This window comes from Nothobranchius furzeri, chromosome 14 (assembly GCF_043380555.1).
Source record: "Nothobranchius furzeri strain GRZ-AD chromosome 14, NfurGRZ-RIMD1, whole genome shotgun sequence".
Taxonomy (NCBI): domain Eukaryota; kingdom Metazoa; phylum Chordata; class Actinopteri; order Cyprinodontiformes; family Nothobranchiidae; genus Nothobranchius; species Nothobranchius furzeri.
The window spans coordinates 14859720-14881503 of NC_091754.1; the positions used below are offsets into that span (position 1 = coordinate 14859720).

Genomic DNA, 21784 nt, shown 5'->3' on the forward strand with positions numbered 1-21784 from the left:
GAGCAGAGTGGCACAACGCGGCATGTTATGAAGTCTTATTTCCTGATATTTGGATATCTTGCCAGATAGGATAACAGCAACTCAACTCTACCACTGACTTGCAACATGGATGTTTTATCTCCACAAATAACACAAGCCTGGAGGAGTTCTGCTGTGTGGTGGTGTTGCTAATGGTTAGCTTCTACTAGCCGAGAGGTTCTCTGCTGTTTTCTGGATGCTAAACCAGCTACAGTCTTCCCCGTTGTGAGTCAAGATGGGTGAGTCCATGGACGTTAAGTGACAGTGTGACATAGAGCTGTCAGGAATTTCTAATCCTAAAGTTTCGTCTATTTTTTATTAGAAGCTAATGTGGGAGATAGGTGTAGGAGACTATTTTCATGTTCAGCCTGCATGAAAAACTTAAGAATGGTTGATTATAATTAGAAAAAAAATCATAAAAAAAAATTTTTTTTTCAGAGTTCTACACCTTTAAATGTTTTCTATCCACTTTAACCACCAGAGGGCGCCGCTCATTAAAATTAATCAAATTTATTTTCACAGTTTATCAGATGATTGTATGACAGCCATATTTTGAGTTTTATTACACTACATTCAAATGAATCACAGCCATTACTCCATCTTGTTTTTGCTGTCAAGAACACACAAGTTTTCTGACACACCATAACTTTAAAAGACACTTCCGAATTTTAATCGCTTACCCTTTTCACTTATAAATAATATTCAGACAAGCATTATAGCATTTGAAAGTAAAAAAAAATGCAACATCTACATTTCAAGCTTTCTCTTTCAGCAGCGTGAGGATGCCTTCCCTCCTGGAAGTGTACGGCGTGTGCTTCAGCTGAAGGATGTTAGCAGGAAAGAGGTTACCACTGGGTGAATACATCTCCTCTCCCTTCTTCCCCATCAGAGAGCGCAGAGTTTTGTTTCTGGACAAGATTTTATCATAAAACTCCACCCCTCCTTTAGCGTACTCCCGAGACACTCCAGCCGCACGCCGGTCTGAGCTGTAGTCAAGCCACTGGCTCAAAGCGTCCGAGGTGAGAAAGTAAGAAACAGCGCCGATACCCAGCGCCACAATGTTCACAGCCCCACGAAGTAGCATGGGCCCGCCGTGCAGCCCAAACACCTGCTTCAGTACCACGCTGTACACCCAAACCCCACCCAGACAGAACGGAGCAACAGCTGCGCTCATAACAGGTCCTCCTGACTGCAAGCGGGCCACTTCACGTGCAATGGCAAACTTCTGCGCCTCGACGGAAAACAACAGCGCCTCCTTCAGAGCACAGCCAGCCTCGCTGCTCCAGTCCACCATTTTGTCGTTGATGAAGACGTTGCGGTTGGTAATGCCGCTCGGGTCATCCAGAGTGCTGTTAAAGTTAGCTGGGATGCCGATCTGAACCCCAGCAGGAAGCCACGGGACACCAGCACCAACCGGATGGAATCCAAAAGACGCAAAGGCTAAGAAATTCTTGGTTGAGCTGACATTATAGTCCTTCAGCACCTAGAAACCACAATTCAAAGTTGGATAAAAATAAACTGCTTCTACATGCAGAGTCTATTTAAATTTTTAAGTGAATGTTACGATAATTCTGCAAACACAACCTGCTGAAAGAGACACTCCAGTTTTTCAGACAGCATCACTGGCTCTCCTTTACACCAGGCCTGATAGAGCTGGCGGTAGGACAAGTTGGGGAAAACATGGTAGAACATGTTCGCTGCAAAGACTCCGCCACAGCTCGCAATGACCAGCGGTGTCCGGTACTTCTGAAGAAGTACTGAGACTTTCAGGAAATGAGATGCCATCCTGTGTTTTCAATCCGCTCTTCTTGTTGTTGTTTTTGTCAGAAGGGAGCTGAAAACTTCAGTCGTCCAAATCTGTGGGGGGATAAGGATGTAGATAGACATGTCAGCCACAATAAATTAGGTTTCCTTACACCGTCAAAATATTCTGGCTTTCTTTCAGTGATACGTTAAACAGAAAAAAATGTTTACAGATTTATTAACTACATACTTTACTTTTGTTGAATTGTTATCGACGGAGCTAACTATGAAAAACAAAGATTTTCAGGTTAATAGACTAAAAAACACTCACTTTCAGCACTGAAGTTTACACGTTCATTAGCCGACCACTGTGCTAATTTATAGAAAAATACTCTGTTGAAAAGTTGCATTAATTATCTATCTTCAAAAATGGCAAATCACTCAATGATTTAGTTTAGAGCAACAATAAAAAATGACCGTCAGTTTTTTAGAATCCAGAATTTTTCTTTTGTTGCTTTAAAATAATAACTCGTGTTTAATGTTTTTGCCTGAATAAAACAACGAATATATGAAAATGTCCAATGCAGTCTCCTTGTATAGATGTTGTGTAAAACGTCGTTTACCTTACTTATTGCTGCCCCACAGTCACAGCTAGTACATATTAGAAAATGGGTGGCCTTATTTTCATTGAAAATAATCCAAAAATGCACATTTTCAACTAAACAAATAAACTGTAGTAGCAAGTGAGGGTAACTAGCTAATAAAACCAGTTGTCTGTTAGCTATAGCTTGATGACGTTTTGCTAAGCCTGCGTGATTTTCCGACGCTGATTCAAACTGTTTTTGTAACATATCAACACAACAAGGATAAACAACTACTCTTACTTTAGACTAGCAAAAACATAATGAACACTCACGCATATGATGCATATTTACAAGGACAGATTAGCAAAGTGCACTGCAGAAAACGGTAACGTAACTAATGGCGGTGACCGTAAAGCATGTAGTCATCAACTAGTTTTACGGCATGAACTGAGATTCGTCGTCTTCTTCTGTTGTTTAATTGGCGGGTGGCAACCAACTTTCAGGTGCATTTCCGCCACCTACTGAATGAGAGTGTGAGTCGACGTGGGGAGTATCCTATTAAAAAAAACCTAAATTCTATCAAGTAATCCACTGTCCCTTAAAAAGTCTGTGACTAACTTATACACCACTATTCCCCCATTTAACAGAATATTCAAATCAAATTTCTTATACCCTTTAACTTTTAATTTTTCGAGCTGTGATTTGTGGACGCAGAACACGTGGCGCACGGAGGGAACCTGGGCCACTGACTTGCCATAGACATCTTTTACGTAGACGCGAAGGAGCTGGCGTAGTAGCGAGCCGCCATCTTGGATGGGTCTCCATTCAGCCCCAGTTCATTTATTTCTACTGAGGAAGGCGTTTGCCCAACTAAATGCACGTTTTCTTATGCTTTTTCACAGACACAAAGTATGGCGTGATAAATAAAATAAAATAAATTGAAGAAAAATTTAAAATCCCAACAGGTAAACTAGAAAAGTCAATAGTACTCCCACGTGATCTGTTTTCAGTAGTGCGCCAGTTGTTACAACCATAGACTGCACACAAAATGGGCGTAGTTGCCCACCCTGCATTGGGTTTGGAGAGTCAGGGACCCATCCAATATGGCGCTATTACGCTCTCCAGCGCTCCAGTTTTCCCTATAGGATTTCGAGTGTTTTTACGTTGTTTTGTTGTATTTCGAGGTCTTGGATTAACAATGGCTGGCAAAATGACCACTGACGATGTACTGGACATGTTAGCAGCTGACGGTGGTGCTACTCTGTGTCCTGTTGACTCTTCCTCAGATGAGGAGGATTTAGTTTATCGAGAAAAGGACAGTGATCTGGATTATGAAATCCCATCATCAGAAAAGTATGTAGCTAATTCATGTTCCTCAACTCTTGTTTTTGATTTTGTAGAAAATTACAGGTATATTTACCAATGAATTTATTTCTTGTTATTTATGTACATAATCTTGGCTACGCATTTTAACAAATACGTTTTTTATGTGACTTTACAGTGAGAGGGATGATTCTGATGATGATCATTATCAACCACCACAACCAAGGAAAAGGAAAGCCCCAAACTCACCTTTTCCTTCCTAAGCGGGGTCTGGGTGATTCAGAGGGGCAAGAAGAAAAATGGCGCAACAGACAGGAGGAAGACATCCAACCCCTCAGATCAATGCCAGCCAGGAAACCTGGGCCCATTTTTGACTTCAGTGCTTCATGGTCGCCACTCTCTCTGTTCCAGCTCTTCTTCAGCCCATCTGTGGTTTGTACACTCATTGACAACACCAATGCCAATGCTGTTAGATGACTCATGGCTGGAATTAGAGAGCTCTGAAAGTGAGTGATTTCTACATTTTCATGGTGATCATAATCTTCACCAGTCTTGTGAGTGTGCATCACAGAGCAGACTACTGGAGAAAGATGAGGCCTTGTAACTTTCCCTTCCCTGAGACAAAATGACGAGAGATCTCTTTAAAGCCATCTTGTGGTCACTGCACCTCAGCAACCCTGAAGAAGATGAGGAAAATGACAACAAGAGGAACACAGCAGACTATGACAGGCTCTTCAAGATCAAGCCACTCCACACTGATATGGTGACGGTCTGCCAGGCCCACTTTCACCCGTATCAGATGATCTCCATCGATGAACGAATGGTGGCATCCAAGGCTCGTCATAGCATGAAGCAGTACAAAAAAAAAAAAGCCAACTAAGTGGGGGTACAAGCTGTTTGTGCTCACTGACTCCTCCACAGGATTTACCTGTAATTTCTTTGTCTACAGTGGCAAGAGTGTCTCCACCACAGGGAACGGACTGAGCTACTTTTCAGTAATGGACCTCCTTCCTTTCTCTCTGCTTGGTAGAGGCTACACACTTTTTGTAGACAACTTTTATACAAGCCCCGCCCTTTTCCAGCATCTAAGTGCCAGAAATATTGGATGTTGTGGCACAATCCAATAAAATCTCATCGGTTTTCCCAAAACAGCGTAAAATAACCTGCCCAAACAGGCTGATAGGGGAGATTTGCGATGGCTGAGGATGGACGGCATGCTGTTTGGATGGACACATGTGAGGTTACCATGTGCTCTACGGTGCATGCAGCCTTCAGCGGACAGTCTGTCTAACGCAAGGTAAAAACAGCTGGTGTGTGGCAGACCAAAGGCATTCCAGTTCCTGATGCTGTTGTTGACTACAGCAAAAACATGGGCGGTGTGGATTTGTCCGACGCTTTGATTAGCCACTATAGTGTCATCATAAATCCACAAAATGGTATAAGACCTTTTTTTATTTTTATGTTTTACCATTTTGTTGACATCGCCACCGTCAACAGCTTCATTCTCTACAAGGAGCTTCTCGAGATGAAGAATGGACTTGCCTCAAGCCACTCAGCCACAAACAGTTCAAAGAGCAACTAGCTGCAGAAATGCTGCAGTTTGCTGAGAGCTCAGCAGCACCTCTGGAGCCACAGCCCAAAAAGCTCACCTGTATGCCTGAGTTTTATGAGAGGGATGCCTTACAGTCCAGGAAGTACTGCAGCAATTGCCTGAAATCTGGCATCCCAAGAGTGAAGACATCAGTCTACTGCGGAAAGTGCCAAGTCCCTCTGTGCCTTACATTAAAAAAAAGAACTGCTTTAAGAAGTGGCTTGATAAACATTCCTAAAGCTGTTCTGTTTTCAAATGCCTTGATACACATTGATGTAAATATGTATTATATATAGTTTTCTTTCTATCTAGCATGATGGTTACAGTCATCTTTACCTGTGTTGATTTCTTGTTGTGTACTAGCGGTATTGTTTGTTTTTGCATTTTTACCTAATTTAGACCTGTCTCTTCTTTTTTAACTGTTATTTGTTAATGACAGTTGTTATAGATTTCTTTTTTTCACCATTTTCTCATCCTGAAATTCTATTTTACTTTTCCTAATTAATAAATTTGCTCCATTAGGAGTCAAATTAATTCCTCTGTATGACTTTTCCCTTATTTTGAATGAGTAACTAAGTGTATTTTTCCCCAAAACAATTTTTGTTAGATGGAATGACTTTCTGAGATAAGATAAAGGTGGAGAAAAAAATAACTTAAGGAAAAAAAACTGCAATATTTCTGATGGCACGCACTGTACCAAAATGGTCGATACGGTCTGCCTGGATTTCTTTTTATTTAACCTTTATTTATCCAGGAAAACCGTTTGAGAACCACTTCTCATTTACAAACATGATCGCACTGGTTAATTTCTATCAACTAATACCTCTTTCACTTTTCTATATTTTACTTTTTTGCATGAATTTTGATTCAGCAAATATTCAGATCCTATTTTATGGATAATACTGCATAAAGAGAGACATAATTTTCAATAAGTCGTTTCCCATTACTAAAACAGGAGCAGGGAAACGATTAATGTGTAATTATTAGACCTAGTTAAATAGGTAAAATGCATATCTAACCCCCTTTTCCAAAATTTGAACAAATTATTTTTAAACATTTTTTAGCTATATGCCCTTCTGTTAAAATAAACTAACCAAAATTTTTTTTAAATCTACTATTAATGTGCAGATGTATTTTTTTTACAATTCCACATTTAAACGTTTTCCCTTAATTTTGTTTCTTATGAAAATAGCCGGAACACTTTCTAATATATTTGTGTCCATGAATAATGTATCAGTACATCCACACTATACATGAGCTATCCACATTCCTGAATGTTTGCTTCAGTCATATGTGGCTTTAAGTTGCCACCGAGAGTTCATGCTGACAAAAAGCATCATTATTGTGGTTTCTGGAAAGTGCTGCCTGTATGTGGCTAATTATGTTTCCAGTAATGTACATGTTTTTCCACCAGTAGGTTTCCTCATATTGAATAAATGATGATAATGATAGAAGAACTAGCAAGTGCCAAATAGCTAAACAATGTTTTGAGCTTAAAAATATAATGTAAAAATCAATTAGACACTTCTGTATTGGAAATCAAATAAAAATAGAAGTAAAATAAACATATGACCCAGAATATCAACCAAATTATCTGTCAATACCCTCTTTTATTGGAAATGCTAATTAGCTACTATCCCTTTAACGGCGTTCGCTACTCGTAGGAATAGCCCATTTTTCTAAAAAGGGGGAAATCGGTGATTTCTTTTTCCCGTTTATTAAAGAAATATATAAAACTTAAGCATTGGAAACATACTCCATTTTGTTAAATTCAGAATTAAATGCATTCGAAGATGAAACTTTAACCAAAAGCCACTTTATTCTGTTTAATATTGTCACTAGAAACGGGTTTCCCCCCTCCGAGGCATTTCTATATATAGTATCAACTATTGCAATACAAAGATTAGCTACTCGCTGCATTGTTTGGCAGATGTGGGCAGCTCGCTCCCGTCTCTCTGTGCCGTTTAAAGGGCGGCGGCGATGAGGAGGAGCAGCATGTCGGTGTGAAGACGTTTCTTTCACCGTAGAGGAGTTCATTCCGGTAAGTAAGTAGCTGGCCCGCTCGGTCAAACGAATTAGCTCGTTCACGAATGTCTTAAAATCCCGGTCCGCTCTGTCTCTCTCCCTCTATCTCAGGAACAGTAACTTACTCAAGCGCCTTCCACTAATGACAGCTAGCTAACCGGTCAGAGAGGACGAGTTGTTTTAATTTAACGGGTTGTTTGTTTTCTAATCTTGGAAGAAAACCATGAAGCAGTTCAGGTCCGTTATTTGGGGGCGGCTACTGTCTTGTTTTCCATCGGCTGCTCACACAAGCGGGCCTTGGCTTTTCTGCGTGTCAAAATCGCCCATGGGGTCGAAAAAACCCAGTTCTGTCAGAAACGATCAGGGAAAACCCTTCATTTAGCCCTGCCATTCACACCAGCGGCGTCTGAGAAGCTGGATGTGAGGAGGACGACACTGAGGGATTCTTCATCAGATCATGGCATGAGATCACTCAGAAGCACCAGATTAAGACCTATTAATAGAAATGTGAAATCATCAGATCATTTCTCTGTCTGCAGGCGAAACGCTGGCATCATTATTCCACAAAAAGGCCAGCTGCTACACAGGATCGTCACGCAAATGTTGATGTCATTAGAAAAAAAAGTGCATTGCTTTTATCTTAAATTTAGGTGTTGTTTAATCACAAATAATCTGATTTTCAGAATGTTAATCTTAACTTAATCCAATTTATTCCATTGCTTAGAACGAGGAGGTGCAACTAAATTACACGCAGGATTACACAACGTTTCCAAAACTCTTAAGCTTGTGATCCACAAAATGCCAGACTTGTCTCCTAATACATCAAGGTAAAATATGAAAACATTATTGATATGTAATTTACAAAGTCTTTTGTCAATTGTGGTACAATATTTTATTTTTTGGCCCTTATTTATTTATTTATTTGCTGTTTTCAGCTTTTTATAATTTTTAAATGGAAATCTGGAGTTTCCCCCTTTCAGGAGTTATGTTGGCCTGGCAGGCTGTCCAATATGTGTAAATATATAGTCTGGCCACCACCATAGACAGAGCTACGTTACTGCATGCAGTTGGGCAACTTTGGGACCAATAGGAGCAATGAATATGACATCGTCATTGCCAAAGCCTGCTTCACGCTGGAGGCATCAGAATGTCGCTGCTTCAAACAGAATCCATTATAGTCTATGGGGGTGATGCGCAGAAATTTATGCGTCCCAGAAGCAACGCACCGCATCCCGCTCAAAGATGGGATTGATTTCTGTTTTTGCTGCGAGTTGCTTCTGGGACACATCAATTTCCGCAGTTTAACATGGGGCTAGACAGGAATTCACACACTGTTTTAGTGTAAGACGTCTGGTAATTTTCAAAATAAGACTATTGTAGCGATGCAATTTCATATCATGCAGATTACGTGAATACTGGCGACGTAACTGCTTTTTTAGTCCTAGCATCTTTGGAGAAGTGCAACGGTGTTTTTCATGGCTTTAATCCTGGCAGTGGAGAGGAACAACATTATATATATATATATGACATTAAACAGCCGCTCCGTGGCTGAGACTCTCCCGCTGTGGACTGGCGCGCAGCAAATCATGCTAGTAAACCATTCCAATGCCATTTCATGCCACTGATGCCTCCAGTGTGAAGGACCTGTAAGGAAATCTGTCAATGAGGCAGTTCAGCCTACATTGTTGAAGAAAATACACATAATTCTTTGGTAGGGATGAGCGAGTACACCACTATCTGTATCTGTATCTGTTCTACCATCTATTGGGCCATTCCCATCTGTACCGGGTCGGCCCGGGCCGGGTAGCCCCAGTCGGCCCCAGCCTGGCCCGGTTGATTCCACACATCCTTGCCTTAAGCCCATGTGGGCTGATTCTACCCACCAATCAGAGGCTTGCTCTAATGGAAGGTGTGAATTTGCTTTCAGCAGTGGGTGTGTTGGCCCTGGTCGGCCCTCGAGAAGAGGGCTGAGAGTGAGCCTCGGTTGCCCCGGAAAAATACCAGGCCACCCAGATATGTAAACAACCTACACTACCTGGCCCGGGCCAACCCGGTACAGATGGGAATGGCCCATAAATTATCTGTATCTGTACTCGGAGTGGGTGTGGCCTAACCAGGAAGTGGGTGTACGTTAACCGGAAGTGGGTGTGGTTTACATCAATACGTTATATTTTGTCTGATCAGAAGTTGCTATGTGTATTGTTTATTTGAAAACTATTTACAGAGCAGCATCAGAGTTGAGATTAAATGTTTTTGATCACAATAGTAAAGGAACTAATACAGAACAAGTTTTTCAATAAAATCAGAACATTGATATTTAAGTGCATGAATTGAGAGAGAGAAGAATAGATCTTTTCTAAAGCGCCTCTCAAGATAAAAATCACGGGGCGCTTCACAAAAACAAAACATGCAAAATAGACAAAAGAATTTAGAAAATTATTCAAATATATTTAAAATGATCAAAAAATAGACAGTTGTGATTAAAAAATGTAAAGAAAGAGACAGAGTGGAATAGGAAAGAGGGAGCAGATCCTGAGTATGAGGAGAGAGAAAAAAAAAACCCGACCGGAGAGGAGGCAGTGACTGACGCAGCACGAGCCGTTTTCAGCTGTCTTGTCAAATGCACCACGTACGTTACGAAAAAAGTAACTTTAAATAACTTTAAAGTAACTTTAAAAAGAAGCAAACTGAAGAAAACATGGGGCAGGGGGTGCCCAATCCTGGTCCTGGAGGGCCGGTATCCACCACGTTTTAGTGGTTTCTCTGCTCCAGCACACTTGATTCAGTGGTTGAATCACCTGTGCAGCAGCTCACCAGGCTCTGCAGAAGCCTGTTAATCACCTGCTGATTGAAATCAGGTGTGTTGAAACAGAGTAAAACCAAAACATGCTGAACACCGGCCCTCCAGGACCAGGATTGGTCACCCCTGACATAGGGAGTACTGAAGAAACGTGAACAGTGAAGCAAGCACACAGAGATCCGTTACTGTCTGTGTGTGAGTGGATGGACCGGACGCGGACTGAGCTGTGAGCTCCCGGCTGCTGAGTTTTGTGTGTAAGGAGGGGCGGGCGCTCTATTTGACTGGCCAATCACAGAGCGTGAAGACAGTCAGTTACCCAATGAGGATTTTCCTTCAGCACGATTACAGATATTTACGAGTTTTACTCGTTTCATGCTCGTACTCGTCAAAGATACTTTATCCGTACCGGATACTCATCTGAAACGAGTATCCGGCTCATCCCTATTCTTTGGCACAACTGTCTTCTCATGACTCAAAGAAGAGCCCATGTCTAAATCGTCCAAAGTTGAAGTCAAAGCCGCTTCGAATGACCGCTGCTCCTGAGCTGACGCCATCTTTGTAGTTTTTCTCCATTGCAGCTCAGGCACCAAGCCCGCACAACATCTCTCTACAAACAGCGCTGTGATTGGCCCATTTGTAGACCCGCTGAAGCAACAATGGAGCGTGGCTAGGCCAACATGCAGAGGGAAAACGTTTGCTACTCTAGAGTTCTAGCCTAGGATTGTCCATTCATGTAGATCTACTTTTAAGACCCACAGTGGGATCTTCATCCCAACAATGTGTAAAAAAAAAAAAAAATAATAATAATAAATTAATTACTCTGAAGAAGCAGCAATCCATCTCACTGAAGGCAAGGTTGCTAGAAGGTGGTTTACCCTGGGAATAATCTCGGTAAAGGGTTTAGCGGCTAAAAGAAATGCAATCTCACTTTAATTGAAATATTTTCTCCACAGATTGTGAATTTCACATAGCAGCATCAGTTATTTTGATGTTGTGCAACTTCAGCCACAACAGACTCCCATTATTAGTGTGCATCAGCTTGTCATTTTTTATAGAGGCATCACAGGAAAGTCATGGATCCTCTCTAATTAAGACCTACTTTATGTTTTATAGCATGATGCTATCATATTTGTCTGATTCTTTCTTTTAAAAATTAGGGTTCATAATCTATATATTCTGGGTTTGTTAAATGCGTTTTAAAAAGTCCGCGCCTCTTTCAATGATCCATTAGTGTCGATAACAGCATGGCTTCACAGGCCGGGGTGTGTTCTTCCTTATTTGTGTTCTGTGAATTATGCCGCTGTTCTGTTCCCACGTGAACAAGGGGATCTCTATCCTTTCTCAAGATGGAAACCAGCAACTTTTACCCAAGCCAGCCCTCGTTTGATTAGAAGTCATTAAGATAAAATATTAGCTCCAGTCACGCCTCATTTTAAACGTGCAACACTCATCATGCAGAAGGGTCGTGTTTTTAGTCCTGGCAGATTAGGTGGAAGTTGAAATGTGATATTTTGAGTTCTGGCCGTCTCACTCCATGAGGGGAAGTTGTTGCATGTCATAGTTTAGTAGAACAAATGCTGTTTAGGACAAATGTGGTAGCAATTTTTAAAAGCTAAGCTGAACCACAAAAAGCAAAGAGCCTAAACAGAACGACAAAGTTTTCTTCTTTCACTTTTGCACAGACGGAACAATGAATGAATGCACGACTGGACCAGTTGGCCGTTTTTAAATCGGACCTCTGATTCTGTTTAAAAGAAGCAGTGGTCAAGGGTTTGTGTTGGCGTTGAAGGGGAGTGTTCACCACACCAGACTGATTTGTGGAGCGAAATCTAGACACGCCCTTTTGGGTTTTGACCTGATGTAACCGCAGGAAGAACCCCTCTTCATGTATGATGCGTGTTAAACTGTTAGGACATACTAAACACATGATGCTTGATGTGCTTGAACTTTTTTTTTGTGGCTTTTTTTTAATTTTCTCCAAAGCCTTAAATGTCCATCATGGTCTTCTGAGTTCCTGTGGTGGCTCAGATTTTTAGTTATAGCCAAACTTGCATGTTTTTAACGTCGGAAACATTTCTCTGAGAGACTTTGCTCAGTGCTGGCCGATTGCTGCAGGGTCACTAAATGACTGGTTGCCTTTTGGAAAGGAAGGAAACATCTTCCTTCCCTCTATTGTGCCGAGCAGTGAAGGATGGACTCGGGCCAGCTGACAGCTGTTTCCTGGTGGATGGAGGCGGCGCTGGTGGGTGGGGTGGGGGTGGGGGGGTGCTGTGTGGGTAGTAAGTGCCTTTTTTGGTCTGCTTTTAACTTCAATCAGGAGATTTCATGGTAACAAATGAAAATATGAATGTTTTTGACACACTTTGTTCTTTTGAACATGTAATTAAATTTCAAAATAAAAGCCTAGACTAACACCCTCTGCTTTTAAAGCTACTTTCCTTACATTAGCAGCTAATATTAATTCACCTGGGATAATTAAGAGTACGTAGATGTTATAATTCACGTGTCATGACTGAAAATGCTACTGCATTAAAAAAGGAAGCCTTCTATAAAAGTGTCGTGACTCAACGTTAATTATACCATTTGAAAAGTGTCCTTATTTGCCCCATAATGATTCATTTCACCCTCCTTTTCCTCCTGTCTTCTCTCCTCTCTTCTTCTTTCTGAGGTAAAATGTGAACAGATCTTTTTTGTTGTGCTGTTTAATCGGATATTTTTTTCTTTTATACACAGAGCCTTGACTTTCCTCTTATAGAAAACACTTTATTCTGCACATTGTGCCCAGATGTTTACTTTTTTACTTGAAAGAAGTCATAATTACTAGCTAGTTTTCCATCTGAGCTGTCATCTTTCTCTGCTGGTTTGATTGTTAAATTGGGCCGGAGAAACTCTGTCATTTGTCTGGCTTTTATTCTGCGGCTGGGGTTTCTTTAAAGGTGCATTATGTAGAAATGAAGTAAAAATTACATCCTGTGGTAAAATTTGGTTACTGCAACCACTTTAAACTACTTTGGAGCTTTTTGCCGGCTGTTAAATTACAATTGTCGGTGCTTGAGTATTAGCTCACAGGAGACACGGAAACCGCACGCTTACGGATGGTAAACGGTAGTTCGGTCCCTCCTTCCTTTGTTTTTAACTTATTCGCTGCCAGCCGTTTCCTGATCAGAAAAGCCCTTCACTGCCAGCGTTTCTCACAGTTTTTACTGTTTTTTTTAAGAGTCCCAGAACATTGCGTGCTAGGATGATGTCGACGCCAAAACAACCAAAACAAAGTGGAGACTCACCTCTTACATCAGGAAGAATCTGCACGTTTCAAGCTTTATCTGTTCTTTCATAATCCGTTGTTGAATTGTGATCGGCAGAAGCTTTTCCAGTTCTCCCATCACTTTTTTTTTACAGCAGCGGCCCAAAACGATCTCATAACACATGGATTTTCTGCTTCCTGATCACGTGATGTGTGACTTATGCGGATGAAGATCGGCATAAGAGCTGAGATGTTTGTTCTCACGGTGCGGTGTCTCGTTCCGACTCCCACAGAGTAAAAATATGCAAATGACAACTGTAGTCGTCATTGGCAGTGAATGAGTTAAAGGAAAAAAACTGACGATCCCTGTAGGATATAAAATGTTTCAGTATAACTTTCCTTCCACTGTCAAATTCTCACTATTCTTACATGTTGCACCTTCAGCTCTTTTTACGCGTTTATCATGTCAATGTTCTGGTGAACCAGCTTTCACCACAATGCCATGGTGAATGACACTTTTGATAATTGCTTCTTGGTTTTCTAGTGTTTTTTGTTGTTGTTTCTGTTGTAGTTCTTCTGGAATGCACCTAGTTGCAATTTAAATTCAAACAAAAAAAAAGTTGACAGCATCTAGTTCTAATTAAATGTGACTCAGACAGTACAGATCTCCTCCTTTGAGCCACATCTCTAAAGCTCTTATGGTGCAGTCCCTTCTTCCCTAGTGCTTCCTTCTCTTAAATGTCTCATTCACTAAGAAATCACTTTTTACTTTGCTGTTTTTCTTTCTGAAATGCGATCGATCAGAGTTTCAAATGCATGATGAAATGTCTTCAACCCTCGTCTCCTTCATTAGCCATAGAAAGGAAATGGATGGGTAAAGGATGGGGTCAGAAAAAGTCAGTCTCTTCTACATCACAGGGAAAATTAGCGTTAATGGTCCCGCCATGTCCCTGCTAGTAGAAGCTAATTAGTAACTCCACAACATGGTGGAACAGGTTCAGGCTTATTTGTGGACATAAAACATCAACGTAGCATTTTTTTTTACCCTGGGAAGAAGAGCGAACGGAAGCAGCAGAAGAGTTATATTGCTGTTAGCCAATCAGAGATGAGGGACTTTACTCAATACTCAACTACACTTGTACCAACTTGTGTATTTGATAAGTTTGTTCTTGGTAAGTACAGCAGACGGTACGGGAGGACAAGGATGGCATTTGGAACAGAACTGTACTCTGCTGCGCCATGCTAACAAGCTTTATGGTGCAGTTAAAAAAAAACAACCCGATGTAGAAGGGGGTAAATACTGTTGCGTTTAAGCTTAATATATTACCTTTACTTATGACCAATAAGATGTGATATTCTATATAAATATAGGATATCAACCTTATGGTAACTGAAAAAGCAAAGAATCCTAGAATCTTCTGATTAAACATTCAAAGACCAACAACCCACTTCGTATTAATTCAAAGTCAAGTTTATAAAAATTAAGACATGTATTTTCTAAACAAATTAAAAACAAGACAAGTTAAATAAGATGAATATGATGGATGAATATAAGTGGATTGAATGTGATGTAGGATGATTGGTGTGTGTTCATCAGAACCTTGTATCTAGAAGAAACTGAGTTCTGGGAGTGAAAAGGATTTGGTTGCATTAAACTAACAAGGTTGGTTCTTATCAAAACGGCATCAGACACAATCATGTGTGTCTACCTCACCCTTTTTGGAGACCCTCTTCATGGATCCGGAGGTCAGAAAGGTCGGATGACCTCTGAGCACCCAGGTTCAGTAGATTAACCGCAGCACCAACTTCTCCAGTCCAGAGATGTCACCAGGCACAACAGGTTGGAACCAGTTTGCGTCTAGAACAGCTGTTTCTGAGTAGCTGAAGGAGCAAGTTTCTGTGTCGTTGCAGGCAGCTTTTGGCTTGTCGAAAGCCATGATGGTTCAAATAGTTTTGCTCCGGCTGGCCGGCCCGGATCTCTGTTCAAACTTAACTGAATCACTCACCAAGTGATCCTGTTTTAATATTCCCATGTTATGATTACATGGCCAACCAGGACAAAATGGGTTAAGAGGTGTTAACAAACAAACCTCAGAACACGTCTTTTCCTGATACAAGAATGTTTTAGTTCTGTGGATGAAGAATCTTTATTTGCAGTGACGTTAACTTTAATTTATATCTAATGAACATTGTGCATGTGTGTAGATAATGATTCACTTGTTAAACCAAACATTACTGATCATAACATCAAAATGTTTCATTGTAATATTAAAATTCATTTCAACTTCATTGAATTGGGCACAGATTAATCAAACAATATAATATTGTTATTCATATAACATTTGGTCATTCAACCATATGTTTATTTAGTGATTATTTAACTTGTGAGTTGTAAAAGTTCATCTTTCCTGAGCGTGTGCAATCCTGCAGTCTTATCAAGAGAAAGCTTTGTTTGGGAACTTAGGCTGACATCTTGCCCCCCTGAAATGTCAACAAGGACTGCAGAATCTTCTGGCTTGTTGAAAGATGGAATGTAAATTCCACTTTAGAGAATGGAATTATGTCTGCAGATGACCAGTGGCATGTAGGTCAATGTGTAGGTGACAAATGACCCTTTCTGGACGTTACACCGACACAAAAGTAAAGGTTTCATTCGTTCCTAAATAACAAAAAACCATAAACGCGTATTTGTAAAGTTGTTCCAATTTTTATTAAAATTGATATAATACCTGCAATCCCTGCTGGTGAATGGAGAAAAGTTTGTTTTTCATCAAAACAGAGCCAGATAAGGCTACGCTGCTTTTATTTTGATAGTGGGCTAGCGTTTTGAGGGTCTGGAAAATAAAGATACACACAGCAAATTTTACAGGTGGTTAAACACAATTCTATACAACAACAGACAACTTAATATTTATTTGGACTCTGCTAAACACTAGTTATGCGCTTTCTTCTGTCATTTGGAGTATAACGGTTTGACACGATGCATCATGGGATACCTTGCTGTCAAGTCCGCAGAAGACTGCATTAATGCATCCACAATGCAGCCGGCGGAGCGAGAACAAATCTGGAAGCAAATGTGATGCGTACTTAGGATTGGAACAGTACTTGGGCCGTCGTTGACGTTCCACTAGAACTCGAGTACACAAGTTCAGATGAGAAAAGGCTAATGTGTTCATATCTCACATATGAAAATGCCATTTTCTGCCCCCCACTTCTCCATCAAACGCATACCCATTATTACAGGACAGTTCTGTCACCCTCACTTTTTATTGTTAAGACAAACTTTTAAACATTCTTGTGTTTTATAACCTTCACTGTTTTCTGACTACACACAAATAAAAGCAATTAAAAATGCATCCAGTTGGTCTGGATTTCCCAGATGTGATGCATTAAAAATGGCATTGAAGTTTTAGCTTGTTTTGTATAAATCACATTAACAATATTTAATTTTGTCATTTGAAGTAATAATGGAGGTGGAAACAAATAATGAATCAAGAGCTGATGCCTCAGACATTCAGATATTCAGTCACATTTACTTTCATAACATTGTTTCTATAAATGGCATCTGATGGCATTTATGGAATTTCCTGTCGTGGATCAGAGTTAATCATTCAAATATTGAAGGTTATCTGACTAAGAGAGCAGGAACAAGAAAGGGAACCTGTTGACACTCTGGTCCATTTGTCTTTTTATATCTACTCATAGGGATGACTCCTTGTCTCCATGGTGATGAGAAAGCAACCGCAAAAACTTAATTTCCCTCCCTTTTGTCCTCCCTCCATCCTCCTTTTGGTGTTAATCTCCTTTCATTTCTTCATCCTCCCCGCTCCGTTCTCCCTTTTCACTCAGGTGTCTCATCAGCCACCTACTAGCCTACTTCTCATCGTTGCCGCCGTTGTCCAGGTAGCCATGGCGACCAGCGCTGTGCCAAGTGACAACCTGCCAACATACAAGCTGGTGGTGGTGGGGGATGGTGGCGTGGGGAAAAGCGCTCTAACCATCCAGTTTTTCCAGAAAATCTTCGTGCCAGACTACGACCCCACCATCGAGGACTCGTACCTCAAACACACCGAAATCGACGGACAGTGGGCGATACTGGATGGTGAGCTGGAGTCAAACTCTTACCGCTACCCACAGCATTTGTTCTGAAATATCTGTTTCCCTTATCTCTATTGGAGTGGGCCAATGTTGAGTTTGTGGGCATAACGGAGCAAAAAAAGCTTTTGCGTGTATAATTTCTGGACGTCTGACGTGATGCGTTTTTGTTTTGACATGCACCCAGTGCTGGACACAGCTGGTCAGGAGGAGTTCAGCGCAATGAGGGAGCAGTACATGAGGACGGGAGACGGCTTCCTTATTGTGTTCTCCGTCACTGACAAGGCCAGCTTCGAGCACGTCGACCGCTTCCATCAGCTCATTCTACGGGTCAAAGACAGGTGGGGGTTACCACATCGTCTCAGTCGATCAATCATGTCCGCCAACAGTAGCAATGAAAATCTGTGTGTACAGTATTGCTAAATTTAGCCAGCCTCAGTTGGCAAAAGAGGAACTAGCTCTCTTGACATTTGTGGTGAAGCCGTTTGTTTACGACTCACGTGAATATCTGGATTATAATCTTGTAATTTTCCAGCGTTATTTGAGCTGATAAAGCGTTTGCAGGAGAAGTCACATGTTTGGAGAGCTTTGACACACGGGTTTCTGTGCAGTTTAATGTCATTGGCTCTTCATCGGGTTGGCTTCAGCTTTGCAGAGTCGGCAGACACGAAGGTTTTGTGAATATTTAGTTTTTTGACAGAATTACTTTCAAGATCTTATTTCTAGTTTGATCTTAGTTTGATCACAGCTACATGCTGAGGGCTTTTGGTTCAGAGAGGAGAGAGGTGTGTGTTCCCTGATGAAACCGAAGCAGCTAATGGAGCTGAGCACGTTTGCTGTCGCTCACTCTAAAAACTGTTAGTTCAAGTGTTGCAGAAATCTGGCACCTGCCATCTAAACTCTGCAGCACGGAATACTCTTTATGACTCGAGCGATGCTGTTCTCTAACTGGGTCCAAACAAGGGAGATGGTTGGTGTGGGCTTTAATGCAACAGGGTGTGTTTTATTTGCATGAAAACAATATAAATGACTGACTGTAACCAAATCCGTGCTTAAACTTGTATTTGAATCATGGAAATGGTTACCTGCATTTTGCAGGAGCTGACATTTCTGATTTATTAGTTTTTACACCAAAGCTTTAAGGTTTTTGTGGGGTTTATTTATTTATTCTTAGAGAAGCGTTCCCCATGGTGCTGGTTGCTAATAAAGTGGACTTGGTTCATCTGAGGAAGGTGACGATTGACCAGGGCCAGGAGATGGCAGCAAAACATAATGTAAGAATGAAACTTTTCTTAAACTAAATGGTCAGATAGAAATTTGTTGAAATATATTTGTGCGTTGATTTACAGTGGTGTGAAAAACTATTTGCCCCCTTCCAGATTTTATTCTTTTGCATGTTTGTCACACAAAATGTTTCTGATCATCAAACACATTTAACCATTAGTCAAAGATAACGCACGTAAACACAAAATGCAGTTTTGAAATGATGGTTTTTGTTATTTAGGGAGAGAACAAAATCCAAACCTACATTGCCCTGTGTGGAAAAAGTAATTGCCCCCCTTGTTAAAAAATAACCCAACTGTGGTGTTTCACTCCTGAGTTCAATTTCTGTAGCCACCCCCAAGCCTGATTACTGCCACACCTGTTTCAGTCAAGAAATCGCTTAAATATGAGCTGCCTGACACACAGAAGTAGACCAAAAGCACCTCAAAAGCTAGACATCATGCCAAGATCCAAAGAAATTCAAGAACAAATGAGAACAAAAGTAATTGAGATCTATCAGTCTGGTAAAGGTTATAAAGCCATTTCTAAAGCTTTGGGACTCCAGCGAACCACAGTGAGAGCCATTATCCACAAATGGCAACAACATGGAACAGTGGTGAACCTTCCCAGGAGTGGGCGGCCGACCAAAATTACCCCAAGAGCGCAGAGACAACTCATCCGAGAGGTCACAAAAGACCCCTGGACAACTTCTAAAGAACTGCAGGCCTCACTTGCCTCAGTTAAGGTCAGTGTTCACGACTCCACCATAAGAAAGAGACTGGGCAAAGATGGCCTGCATGGCAGATTTCCAAGACGCAAACCACTGTTAAGCAAAAAGAACATTAGGGCTCATCTCAATTTTGCTCAGAAACATCTCAATGATTGCCAAGACTTTTGGGAAAATACCTCGTGGACTGATGAGACAAAAGTAGAACTTTTTAGAAGGCAAATGTCCCGTTCCATCTGGCGTAGAAGTAACGCAGCATTTCAGACAAGAACATCATACCAACAGTAAAATATGGTGGTGGTAGTGTGATGGTCTGGGGTTGCTGTGCTCCTTCAGGAACTGGAAGGCTTGCTGTGTTAAATGGAATCATGAATTCTACTGTCTACCAAAACATCCTGAAGGAGAATGTCCGGCCATCTGTTCGTCAACTAAAGCTGAAGCCATCTTGGGCGCTGCAGCAGGACAATGACCCAAAACACACCAGCAAATCCATCCCTGAATGGCTGAAGAACAACAAAATGAAGACTTTGGAGTGGCCTAGTCAAAGTCCTGACCTGAACCCCATTGAGATGCTCTGGCATGACCTTAAAAAGGTGGTTCATGCTAGAAAACCCTCAAATAAAGCTGAATTACAACAATTCTGCAAAGATGAGCTGACCAAAATTCCTCCAGAGCGCTGTGAAAGACTCGTAGCAAGTTATCGCAAACGCCTGATTGCAGTTATTGCTGCTAACGGAGGCCCAACCAGTTATTAGGTTCAGGGGCAATTACTTTTTCACACAGGGCAATGTAGGTTTGGATGTTTTTCCTCCCTAAATAATAAAAACCATCATTTCAAAACAACATTTTGTGTTTACTTGTGTTATCTTTGACTAATGGTTAAATGTGTTTGATGATCGGAAACATTTTGTGTGACAAACATGCAAAAGAATAAGAAATCAGGAAGGGGACAAAGTTTTTCACACCACTGAAGGGAGCAGGTGGAATTTTCCTTGAGCAGAAACTTGCATGATTGGGAAATGAACATGAAACATTTTTATGAATGGGTTATAATATATTTTGGTGTCAAATTAGAAAATGAACAAGAGTTTTATTTACTTCCTGTAACTAATCATAAGCTTAGAAAACATGGACATTTAGCTTTGTTATTATTATTATTTTTTGTTCAATTACTTGCATTTAACACTTTGGCTCATTTTTCCTCAGATAACTTACATTGAAACCAGTGCCAAGGATCCCCCGATGAACGTGGACAAAGCCTTTCACGAGCTGGTTAGAGTCATCAGGTAGTGTCAGGCCCTTTGTGATGTTGTTTTGAAAACGGCCGTCAATCCTGTAATATTTGGATCCAATAGCCATAGTTTTAGAAAAAGGTAGAGCCTTGCTTCACCTGCAAACAGCAACTGCATGAATCAACACTGCCCCCGTGTGGTCAAACTGTAGAATTAAACAAAGTTGTAGGGTCTTGGTTTTTCCTTGCAAAAAGGACATTTGTTAAATATTCCTCCCAGTAGAGTTTAGTCATCCCACATCAATTAAGTGATCAGTAAAAAGAAGTAAAAATTTGATAATTATTAATTTACATGTATAGTTTCACTTGTGCAGCTGAATCGAATTTTCAAAAGGACCTCCTAAAATTCACACATGTAAAACCAATTGGAAAAAATGCATTTTGGTCATTTTTATTTCTGACACCTACAGACAACAAGTTCCAGAACGAAACCAGAAGAAGAAAAAGAAGATGAAATGGCGAGCTGAACGTTCCACGGCTTCCCACAGGTTTCACTGCGCCATATTGTGATTCTGTTTGTCCTGGTTATTTACTACACAAACACAAACCGACACGCACAAGAACACACTTCTGGACATCAGGGACCCCCCCAGCAGAGTTTAACTACTGGAACATTAAAGAGGAAGGGACTGGGGAGATGGATCGGGTCTGGGACGGATGTCCTCCTCCTCAGACCTTCACCTTGGACTGAGTCGTACCCAAATGTGTTCAACCCTGAACAGCTCCAGACTGACCATCAAGTCTAATTAGTGAATTTATTAAGTGTGGCTCAAAATGGCAACGGTTTGGTGAAAAACTCTTGAGAAACGAGATGGAAAAAGGGAAGTAATATTAAAAACTTTTTATGTATTTTCTACCATCTCACTAGAGCTGCAGTCGGCTCTGGATCAGCTTCTCTGAGGGTTTACGGAGGGTTTATAAAGGCGGTGATGGCTACTTTGGTGGTGTTGGTGGACGTGACGAAGAATGACTGGAACATGCTCCACATGACCATGTCCTGGTTGGCTCTGGAGAGAGCTGGAGCTGATCTGTTGAGGATTGTGGTGGAACGGTGATTATTGTGGGTTTGGTTTCCCCATT

The 21784-nt window shown here is 41.0% G+C and overlaps 2 protein-coding genes across 2 annotated transcripts; one reads left to right on the top strand and one right to left on the bottom strand.

The window, feature by feature from the left end:
• Positions 1–512: 512 nt before the first annotated feature.
• tmem177 (transmembrane protein 177) lies at positions 513–2814 on the bottom strand. Its single transcript, XM_015966746.3, has 3 exons — positions 2678–2814; positions 1603–1875; positions 513–1501 (listed from the first exon to the last, which is right to left on the bottom strand). Exons 2-3 carry the CDS (start codon positions 1801–1803, stop codon positions 773–775), a joined length of 930 nt encoding a protein of 309 aa, XP_015822232.1. The 5' UTR covers positions 1804–1875; positions 2678–2814; the 3' UTR covers positions 513–772.
• Positions 2815–7163: 4349 nt separating this feature from the next.
• Positions 7164–21432, top strand: mrasa (muscle RAS oncogene homolog a). The gene is made up of 6 exons (XM_015966745.3): positions 7164–7300; positions 17178–17430; positions 17611–17764; positions 18598–18697; positions 20620–20699; positions 21115–21432. The coding sequence occupies exons 2-6, from the start codon at positions 17238–17240 to the stop codon at positions 21212–21214; spliced, it is 627 nt and encodes a 208-aa protein (XP_015822231.1). The 5' UTR covers positions 7164–7300; positions 17178–17237; the 3' UTR covers positions 21215–21432.
• The last annotated feature ends 352 nt before the right edge of the window (positions 21433–21784 follow it).